Source organism: Moesziomyces antarcticus (assembly GCF_000747765.1).
Source record: "Moesziomyces antarcticus DNA, scaffold: scaffold_v10002, strain JCM 10317, whole genome shotgun sequence".
Taxonomy (NCBI): Eukaryota; Fungi; Basidiomycota; class Ustilaginomycetes; order Ustilaginales; family Ustilaginaceae; genus Moesziomyces; species Moesziomyces antarcticus.
In genome coordinates, this window is record NW_014639008.1 from 546,924 (window position 1) to 557,312 (window position 10,389).

The 10,389-nt window shown below is 61.3% G+C and overlaps 5 protein-coding genes across 5 annotated transcripts; 2 read left to right on the plus strand and 3 right to left on the minus strand.

Annotated features, from left to right (window-relative positions):
- Positions 1-478: 478 nt before the first annotated feature.
- On the minus strand, positions 479-1,483 carry PAN0_002d1101 (RNA-binding domain-containing protein; the record flags this gene model as incomplete). The annotated part of the gene is made up of 4 exons (XM_014803268.1): positions 479-737; positions 802-1,007; positions 1,070-1,324; positions 1,403-1,483. The coding sequence occupies 4 exons, from the start codon at positions 1,481-1,483 to the stop codon at positions 479-481; spliced, it is 801 nt and encodes a 266-aa protein (XP_014658754.1).
- A 429-nt stretch (positions 1,484-1,912) lies between these two features.
- On the plus strand, positions 1,913-3,850 carry PAN0_002c1102 (ubiquitin-activating enzyme-like protein; the record flags this gene model as incomplete). The annotated part of the gene is made up of 1 exon (XM_014803269.1): positions 1,913-3,850. One exon carries the CDS (start codon positions 1,913-1,915, stop codon positions 3,848-3,850), a length of 1,938 nt encoding a protein of 645 aa, XP_014658755.1.
- A 66-nt stretch (positions 3,851-3,916) lies between these two features.
- PAN0_002d1103 (Golgi to vacuole transport-related protein) lies at positions 3,917-5,530 on the minus strand (the record flags this gene model as incomplete). The annotated part of the gene is made up of 1 exon (XM_014803270.1): positions 3,917-5,530. The coding sequence occupies one exon, from the start codon at positions 5,528-5,530 to the stop codon at positions 3,917-3,919; it is 1,614 nt and encodes a 537-aa protein (XP_014658756.1).
- Positions 5,531-6,058: 528 nt separating this feature from the next.
- On the plus strand, positions 6,059-9,052 carry PAN0_002c1104 (uncharacterized protein; the record flags this gene model as incomplete). Its single annotated transcript, XM_014803271.1, has 1 exon — positions 6,059-9,052. One exon carries the CDS (start codon positions 6,059-6,061, stop codon positions 9,050-9,052), a length of 2,994 nt encoding a protein of 997 aa, XP_014658757.1.
- Positions 9,053-9,101: 49 nt separating this feature from the next.
- Positions 9,102-9,635, minus strand: PAN0_002d1105 (uncharacterized protein; the record flags this gene model as incomplete). Its single annotated transcript, XM_014803272.1, has 1 exon — positions 9,102-9,635. The coding sequence occupies one exon, from the start codon at positions 9,633-9,635 to the stop codon at positions 9,102-9,104; it is 534 nt and encodes a 177-aa protein (XP_014658758.1).
- Between the last annotated feature and the right edge of the window lie 754 nt (positions 9,636-10,389).

Consider the following 10,389-nt stretch of genomic DNA (forward strand, 5'->3'; position numbering starts at 1 on the left):
AGCGGAATCAAAGTTCTCGTGTGGATTTTTCGCCCAGAGGTTCATACTGAGGTTCTGCATCGAGCGAATTCACTCATGGCACACACGATAGCGAGGCTCTGATCATGTTACGAGAACTGGGCTAGATGTGTTTAGGGCTGTATTTTGTTGTCGCTGTGATCGCGGCCTTGGGGATGGCGTGTTGAAAGGTGGTGCTGGCTGTTGATGCCTGACCTTTTCTCGTGTCTCTCGCAGCTGATTTTCGTGGTCACCAACGCTGTGGAAGCTTGCTGGTCATCTTCTGGGGTAACTTAAAGGGAAGAAGCGCGACTGATGCTGCCACTGGCTGCGCCACTCTGTGCACAAAGACCAAGTGATGTTTTGGCGTCCGAGCCATCGCACGGCTTACTCTTTCGAATGAGGCGATCCACGCGTATTACACGCTTCAAACAAAGACGACGCAGTGTATGTGAATGCCTTGCGGCAATAACGGGAGTTTCTAGGCCATTTCGACGTCGTGTTGCTGCTGCGTGGGCTGTGCTTGCGCTTGCGTTTGTGCCGAGTCTTTGGCCGGCGCGTTCATAAAGGCGTCTAGTTCGGAATCGAGATCAGCGGCGGTTTTAGGTTTGCGTTTCTCCCTCGGTGTGTTGCGTTGGCCATTCCCACCCCTCGTMGAGGTGGTCTTGTTGCCCTCCCGAGCGTGGCGTACGGGTCCAAGACGGTCGCCAAACTTTCCCGCCGCCTCCTCCTCCTCACCACTATCAAAAACCTCAAAGTCAGCACGACCCAAGCAGGCAAAGGTGGAAAAGATGCAAGGCTCACCCTTTGAGGCGCGATCCGAGATCGAATCGAGAAAGCAGCGACTTCTGCGTCTGTACTTTGGGACGATCGGCACGCATCTCCTGCGTAATACTGATCACCTGTCCCTTGGCCTTCGCACCATCGTACTCGTTCTTGGCCTGGAGTGCATGGTTGGGATTGTCGTACACCACCACTGCCCGACCCGTCGATCTGTCACTTCGATCGTACTATACCCCGCTACATCATCAGCAAAGGACCCCTTCTCGCCAATCGTGGGTGAAAGGCTTACCTTGATATACGCCTTTGTGACGGGTCCAATTTGTTCGAACAGCGTCTTGAGGTCGTGTTCGGACACGTCCCAGTGCAGGTTCTCGATGAACAGCTTACCGGTCGCCCTGACCTCGTTCGTCTCGGCAGGGTCGCGGGGGAAGGACATTGGACGACCAGAGTTGCCGCGACGAGGGCCGCGGGTGGAGGCGTTTTCGTCGTATCGATCGTGCTTCCATGATCCGAAATCGTCTGCTGTGCGTGACCGCGCGTTTCGCTGCACAGAGATCGAGGGTGAAGAATGTCAGACGTGGGGTCGGAGAGGCTGCCCAGGTGGGGGGAAGGTGAGACTTACGCTGTAGGGGGAACTTCGGCTCGTGGCACCCGAGCGCCGCGGCATCGGCGCGTCTGAAAGCGGCTGGTCGAGGCGGTCCATGCTGCGCGATGTGTTGGCGAGGAAGGAAGAGGGATCCGAGGATGGTGCGTCGAGTGACGAGAGGTGCCTCGAGACGAGGGACGATGCGGAGCGGAGCGTGTGCAGAGGGACGGCGCCTGCAGCTCGGCCGCGCGAATGGACCCTTGACGCGTGCGCATTAAACAGCAGTGTTACAGCGTCGTTTCGAGACAAAGACTCGAAAAATCCGCCACACGCCTCCACTTTTTGCGTGCTCAACTGCGGGATCAATCAAAACAGCTTGTTTTCCACCCAGATACCGCAACGGTTTGACGCTGCAAAAAGACGAAATTGATTGAGACCGCAGCCGCGACACGAGAAGACGACAGATGCGAAACGCTCAGCTCCAACGAATCCGCACCTTCTGTCCCACCCAGAACCTTTCGACATCCGTCTCTCCATCGCCTCAGCATGACCGAGGCCTCCTCTTCCTCCCGTAGTGGTGACGACTCCGCTGCGGCGGAGCGCTACACGCTCGCCAAAACCATCCTCGGCGCGGACGTTTTCCAGCGCATCAACACCGCCAAGATCCTCGTGGTCGGCGCAGGCGGCATCGGGTGCGAGCTGCTCAAGAATCTCGTGCTCACCGGCTTTGGCGACATCGAGATCATCGATCTGGACACCATCGACCTGTCCAACCTCAACCGCCAGTTCCTCTTCCAGAAGCAGCACATCAAGAAGCCCAAGTCGCTCGTCGCCAAGCAGACCGCCGCGTCGTTCAACCCGCTCGTCAACATCGTGGCGCACCACGCCAACATCAAGGAGCCTCGCTTCGGCGTCGCCTACTTCCAGCGCTTCGACCTCGTGCTCAACGCGCTCGACAACCTCAATGCGCGCCGCTGGGTGAACCGCATGTGCATCGCCGCCGACGTGGCGCTCATCGAGAGCGGCACCACGGGCTTCCTCGGCCAGGTGCAGCCCATCCGGCCGGGCGTGACAGAGTGCTACGACTGCGTGCCAAAACCCACGCCCAAGACGTTCCCCGTGTGCACCATCCGCTCCACCCCCTCGACGCCCATCCACTGCATCGTGTGGGCCAAGAGCTGGCTCTTTACACAGCTGTTCGGCGCCGACGACGAGACCGAGGACGAGCAGCTGGACAAGGCGATTGCGGACGGCGAAGACGCGGCCGAGATCGACAGCCTGCGCAAGGAGCAGCGCGAGATGCGCGACATGCGCGCCGCGCTTGTCAAGGCCGCAGCCGAGCGCAACGAGCACGACGTGCGCAGCGTCGCAGAGCGCATCTTCAACAAGGTGTACAAGAACGACATCGATCGACTGCTCGGCATGGAGGAGATGTGGACGCATCGTCCGGTCAAGCCGGTGCCGCTCGTGTTTGCCGATGTCATGGCGGGACAGTGCGATGCCGACGACGGCGCGGCCACCGCACCTGCGGGCGGCGAGGGTACATCGAACGGCGCAGCACCATCCGCTACGAATGCATCGACGCTCAAGGACCAGCGCCAGCTGACGCTGCGCGACAACGCCGAGCTGTTCGTGCGTAGTGTGTCGACGCTGGCGACGCGGGCTGCTGGCGACGTGTCGGTGCCGCTGTCGTTTGACAAGGACGACGATGCAGCGCTGGACCTTGTGACTGCGGCGTCGAACCTGCGTTCGGCGGTGTACCACATTGAGCGCAAGACGCGGTTCGAGGTGAAGCAGATGGCGGGCAACATTATCCCGGCGATTGCGTCGACGAATGCGATTGTGGCGGGCATGCTGGTGGTGCAGGCGGTGCATGTGTTGCAGGGCGCGTGGGATCGGGCGCGCAACGTGTCGCTGGCGCGCGGCTCGGACCGCATGCTGAACGCATGGCCACCTGCACCGCCCAACCCGCACTGCGGCGTGTGTCAGGACGCATACATCCCCGTCTCGCTCACGAGTCTCGAGATGACGTTGGAGGAGGTGGTGAGTGCGGTGGCGCAGGCTGTCAAGCTCGAGGATGTGGTGGTCTATGATGGCTCGAGGATTTTGGCGGATCCGGATTTCGACGACAACAATGCACGCTCGCTCGCCGCACTCGGCCTGGTCGACGGAAGCATCCTCACGCTCACCGACGAGGATCAGCACTTCCAAGTCGTCAATGTCGTGCTTTCCCTCAATGCCGAGGCAGACCAGCCAGTGACCATCATGGGTAAGGTTCGCACCCTCGCACCGCGTGCCCAACCTGCACCGCAAAACGAGCCCGACAGCAGCGACGACGAGCTGCAAGAGGTCCAGCCTCCTCCCCCGCGCAAGCGTGCGCGCGACGACGATCCCGCCCCCGCCGCCAAGAAATCCAAACCCACCGAACCCGCACCCGCCCCACCCACGGGTACATCCTCCGAATCCGCAATCGCGCTCGAGTAGCAATCAGTGTAGAAATAAGAATGCCATTTCGCACTCGTGCCGCGCCCTGTTCGTGCGTCTGTGGCTTTACTTGAACATGGCGTCGAGATCCGCAAATGGATCGTTGGACTTTGGTTTCGGCTGAGCCTGTTGCTGCTGCTGCTGCTGATGTTGTGGTGCCGACGGTGTGAGCGTGGCAAGGTCGGCGAGGCTGCTTCCGGCCTTTGGTGCCGACTGCGGGATGCGTGGCGAAGTCGACGTCGAGGTGGCAGTGGTAGGCAGCTGGAGTGCACCCCAATTGCCTAGTCCGTTGGCAGGATTCGAGCTGCCCGTAGCCGAGCGAGGCGTTGAGGAGCCACTGTCGTTCGAGAACAAATCGGCAGGCAATCCACCCAGCGCCGTCGCCGCTGTCGGTGCCGTCGACCCGGACGCCGCAGGTTGGGAGGCAGGGGCATCGTCAAACGTCAGCGACGCAAAGTCGTCCATGATGTTGCTCGATGCTGCCGCTCCGGAAGCGGACGCAGCAGGTTGTGCCGCATCGTCATCGAAGCTGATCAGGTCCGAGATCTTGGCCGTCGGCACGGCATCCGCGCCGCCCTTGGACGGGTCGATGGACGGATCAATGTGCGCCTGCGCCGCATAGTTGCCTTTGGTGAACTGCTTGTAGCGCTCGACGACCTGGTTGATGAGGTCGTTGACGAGCAGCAGCCGGTCCATGTTGTCCGAGCCCGCCGCATCGCCCTCGTCGGCATCGCCGATCCACTTTTGGATGCGCGGCTGGACGCTGCGCAGATGGCCGGCGATCTGGTCGTACGCATCGCCCTGCGCAAACTTCTCGCCCGGCTTGGCGTTGTTGAGCATGTCGTTGAGCAGGATCGCGCGCGACTGCACCTTGTCCAGCTCGCGGCGCGTCTGCTTGGTGTAGTCGGGCTTGTTCTCCGGCTCGGCGCCCGACATGATCTTCATGAGCTCCTGCGCCTGCGCGAGGTCCTTGGGCGTACCTCTGCGGATGAGCTCCTGCAGCTTGGCCCCCTGCGCCGCGCGGTCCTCTTCCTCGAGCTCCTCGGGCGACTTGAGGTTGTTGTCCGAATTCATGACGCTCGCGGCGCGCGAGTCGACGTTGGGGAAGCGGTAGCCCTTGTAGGTGAGCAGACGGTGCATGTCGCGGATGTGCACGAGGTCCTCGCGGTGCTTGGAGGTGACGCAGAGCGTGAGCTTCCACTCGTGGATGAGCTCGAGGATCTTGGTCTGCACGGGCGAGGGGAAGGGCGGCGGACGCTCGGGAAAGCGCTTGACCATCTCGTTGAGAAACTCCTTGGTGGCAATCTGGAGGTGGAGTGGATATCCGCAGTTCTTGACGAGGATATCGAGCAGCGCAAGTCCGAGCATGCCCACGTGCGGGTTGCGCGAGTTGACCTTGCGCACCGTTTCGAAGGCGGCCTCGCGCGGCGTGTTGGCCTTCTTCTGATTGACGTAGTCGGCGAGCTCGAGATTGAGCGCGAGGTTGGGCTGTCCCAGCGCAGGATGGCAGCAGCGTTCGACGTACACCGACACGGGCGAGGTCTGCATCTCTGGATCCAGGTTGCGCGCCGCCCAGTCGGCGAGCGCATTGAGCGCGCCCTGCGGAGCTATTGAGTCGGAGGCGCTGCCGGACGAGCGCGAGCCAGAGCCATAGCGGCCCTGCGAGTGGTGGTTGTACATCAGTGTGGCTGCCGTCTGTCGAGCGAGCGATGAGGCGACTGGCGGGATGATGCGAAGAAGAGAGGGTGACAGTCAAGATTGATGTTGTTCTGCAGCTCAGACTGGGCTGGCTGTGTGGGAGAGAGCTGAGCTGTGAGCGTGCGTGTCGCTGTGTTGGCCTCTCACGCTGTGCTCTGCTGTGGCTCAGATGCAGCGCTTGTCTACACCGAGGCCGAGGCGCGTGGATTTCGCATTTTCGCATCGCCTGGCTTGGCCCGCCCGCGCCTCCTCTCAACTGCCCGCCTCGCTCCTTCCAACTGGACTGGCTCGAGCGGCGCGCATCGGCACTCCCATCTGCATTCGATCGGGCTACTCCACATCCGATGTCGCCAAAAGTGACACTCTCTATTCTCCACGCGTCTGCAATGGCTCAGGGTCCAGGCTCGATCAGAAGCTCATCACCCTACCATGACCATCGCTGCTGCGCCACCGCCATCCTGATCCGCAAAGCTTGGATGCGCACATGCATCGGCAACCCTAACGAGCTCCATGTGGCTGCTCCAGGGTCGCTTCGCTGAGGACAGCCGCCAGGAGCTGAGCAAGCTCCTCAAGTACGGACAGACCTACACCATCGGTCGCAAGATCCCCGCCGACATTGTCGTCGATAGCAAGTTCGTGTCCCGCAACTCCTGTCACATCACCATCGCCTCCGAACAGTCCATCGAAGCTCGCCTTGCAGCTGTCACCGATCCGCTCGCCTTTCACAATGATATCTCCCTTCGACCGCGCGTCACCATCCGCTTCGAGGCCAACAAGAGCAGAAAGACGTTTGCCGTCACCAAACAGTCCGCCCCTACCACCAGCACCGCCACAACAGACCCCACAGATGCCATCGAGGTGCATGTACCTCCAGACCAGCAGCACACGCTCGAACATGGCGATTCCTTCGCACTCACCACCACCATCTCCCTCCGCCTTGTGTGGCAGCCATTCGCCGTCTGCTTTGCTGCACGAATCAAGGACAACGCCATAGCGCCTCTCAGAAAGCCTGCGCTCCAGCTCGGCATCCATCTCTCGCCAGCAAAGTCACGCTGGAAGGACGGCTACACGCATCTGTGTCTTGCGCAGCTCAACTCCACCGAGTCTGTCCTCTGCGCCTTGCTTCAGGCACGCCCACTCGTCTCCATCGACTACTTCCACGAGCTCTTTCGCAGAGCAGAACTGCCTCGTCATGACCCCGCCTCACTCGAAACCACATTCGACGATCTGTCGCCCGCAGCCTACGCACCTCCCGTCGACCCAGGAGAGTTAAGCGAGCTTATCGACACCCCCAATCGGCTCGTACCCGACCAGCGTCGCACCTACATGCTAAAGGCGACTATGTGCGTCTTTTTTGCGCTTCCCAGTGATCAGGCCGAGGTCACCATCTACAAGAACGTCCTCGCAGTGGCGGGTGCACATGTCTTCACCCACAATCCCGTCGCTGAAAAGCTCGAGACCAAGGCCGACTTTGCCCAGCTCCTCATGCCGTACAAGAATAGCGCGCTCTCCTACTGGCGCAACAGCAGCGCACAGGCACGCAGCGAGGCGCCCGATGATGGTCTCGTCGTGCTCGTCAGCGGCGAGCATGCCGATTCGGCGTGGGGACAAGCGTGTGCGGTGGCGTGCAGCAATCTACGCATCGCCATGCCCACAGGCTTTCATGGACTCACCAGCGCCATCCTCACAGCCGACGTCCGCGCACACCTCAATGTCTTCCCGAAGATGCCCGACGACGGCGGCGCATCCATGCTTCCTCCTGCCACGATGCCCGTCTCTTCTCCGCCTCCTCCGCCTTCCACGCCACAGATCCGTGAGGAGACGCGTTCGAATGATGCATCTGCTCGGAAGCAGCCTTCGCCCAAGCGAATTGAAGCGCCGGCAGCAGCCCCAGTTGAGCGAAGGGAAAGCCTGGCCATCGATGCACCGATATCCGAAAATGTGCCACCCCCACAGAGCGCAACGGAAGGGCAGAGGAGACCACTGACCCGCAGAACACGCAAGCCAGTCTCGGAAGCAAACGAGGCCTCCTCCCACACCACAGCGATGGATCCGCCTTCTATCTCGGCACCCACAGAGAGCACAGATGCCCATGCGGCCGGCGCCGAGGCCTCTGAATCCTTGGAACCGCAGGGTGGCTTGCAAACGGCTCGCTCGGCGCGCAGTGGGCTCACCAGGCGTACAGGTGCAACTCGCACCAACTCTCGTCGCTCCGACATTTTCGATGCCATCTTACAGCCGGGCGATGCAAACGCTTCCGCAGATGCGTCCGCAAACACCAGCGGCTCCGTCGAGACGCAAGCTGGTGGCACGACTTCGGTGCCGCGCAGCCGACGCTACAGAATGGATCTGGACGAGGAGGACCGAGCCCAGACGCAGTCCTTGGTGGATGCGCAAGCCTCGAGTCAAAGCCAAGCGGTCGATCTCGGCAAGAGAAAGTCGCCGCCGCCCGTGGTCGGTGATGAGACCGCACATACCTCGAAGCGGACGCGCACCGAGGCGACTGCCGCAGACCCAGCACCGGAAGCGACACGCATTGTCCGCGCTGATACAGATGCTGCACAGGGACTAGCCGAGGGCGCACAGCCCGACACGGAGCCTCATTTCCTGGCGGCGCTCAACACGCAGCGCGCACAGGTCAGCGCGGTCGACGACTTTGACGCCGACTTCAACCGGCTCACCATCGCCAAGGGCGCGTCGGGTCCGTTGGACCGCCACGTCGCCTCTCGATCGACGAAGGCACAGGCGCAACCAGCACGCAAGGATGCAGCGGTGGATGAGAATTACGAGGCATTCAAGCGGATGGCGGAGGAAGAACTGCGTATGCACGTGCGCGGCAACTTTGTCCAGGTCGACTTTGTTCCGCTTGTCCGCAAGCCCACAGCCCGCACAGCCACGGCGACAAACGCAGGCCCGAACTTTAAGAAGTTTCGACGCAAGGCCGAGGCAGGCACGCCGCGGCAGGATGCGCAGGTCTCGCGCACCCAGGTGGCGCTCACGCTGCCCGAGAGCAACGACTACGGGCTGGGCGAGGCATACTGGGAGCAGAACGACGAGACTTCTCTCCCGCACGAGGGGGCGGCGGCCACTCGTCGCGGTCGCGCAAAGGTCGCACTGGATCCAGCCTCGGTCGAAGGTGGGGCTGTCGATCTGGGACTCGATGGTCTGGACGAGGAGTCGGATGACGGCGCGGATATGACGACGCTGCTAGAACGGCGGCATGGCCGACCATCGCAGAGAGCGTCGCAGGCGCGCGGCAGGAAACGACCCGTGGCGATGGTCGACGAGAGCGACGACGAGGTCGTGCCGTCTCGAGTCGTACCGCGCGCGGCGGTGAAGGCGGCCAAGACATCAGCGGCCATGGTGATTGACGACGACGAGGATAGCGACGAGGATGCGGACGACGACGGAAACTTTGCCGGCTTTGGTCGCAGCTCTTCCACGCGCCGCAGACGCGATGTGCCTGCTACTGCGTCCGGCCGCACGCGGCGCACAGCCTTTTAAATCCCCCTGTCGCGTAACACAGTCGTTGGTCGAGCGAAAGGTGTGGAATTTACCAGACTCTGCAGCTGGCGACCATGTTCATGATTGTCATGTATCTCGATCGTTCCGCCTCGCTGGACATGAGCGAATCATCCTCATCATCCTGCTGCTCCTGAGCTGTAGGTTTGAGAGCAAGCGTGACGATGAGGGGGCGTTGATCTGTGGGTGCGGCATGCTTGACGATGCTGGCGAGTTGGGCGATGTAGAGGTGGTAGAGCGCCGTGTAGGCGGGCGAGGGTTCGGTGCCCACGAGCTTGGTCACTGCCGTCGTCGGTAGTGGTGCCGGCAACGCGCCTGCTTCATCGTGCTGGGGTAGTGGGTCGGCAGGATTGATGGAGGTGGTGGCCTGGTAGATGCAGCCGAACTTGTTGAGCTGCGTGATGGTGACCATGATGCGGTCTGCGAACGACTGCGTGATCACGGTGGTGGGCGTGCCGCCGATGGTCTCGCTTGCCGTGCGTGTGGGAAGCACGGGCGAGGAGGACGGGATCTGAGTAGCTGAGATCTGCATCTCAGAGCCCGAGGCTGGATTTGAGGCCATCATCGTTGGGGATAGGTACCAGAGACGAGAAGGAATGCAGGGGTTGGTAAGGAGAAGCGTAAAGCGTCAGTGTGGAGGCCAAAAGTGTTGTTCTCGTCGTGACGACGCAACCCATCAACGACCCGACTTCCGAGCTCTGTCACCGCACCTCCGTGCGAGCCTAACATCGTCGGCAAAAATCAACACTGGATCGGGCTCTAACACGCTGGAAAACGGCGGCGATGGCATGGGCAGTATCGATGGCAAATCGATCTGGCTCGGTGCGGTGGCGTATCGCACGCGCGCTTCGCGTGCAGCGGAGAATTTCGTCTTGGCTTCACGCAAGGTGACCCCCAACAGAAACTCGCCAGCCCTGATCGAGCTTCTATCGCCAGAAAGGGCGGGCGCCTGTCGATATCCGCACAAAGCGTAGTCGAAACTCTTACATCGGCAAACGCATCTCACGTGTATAATAGAATCGCCCTTGAAAGGTTCCAGGTGCAGTCACACTCAGGCCCTGGTGAGATCCGCGATCGTCTCGAAGCAGCCGGGTCAGCTCGGGCTATGGCGGTCGCTCTCAGTTTTAAATTTCTAATTGTTTTTTTTGTTGTTGATAAATTCCCAACGAAGTGTGAGCGATCATCCCCAAAATCTGTGCAGTGAGCGGTGCGGGTCTCGGTGTCGATCCGACAAGGACGCGCGAAGCTCTGTCTGCAGGGACCCTGTTCGCCTCAAATCAGCTATCCGGCTGCTGTCCCTGATGGCCGGCTCTGCCGAC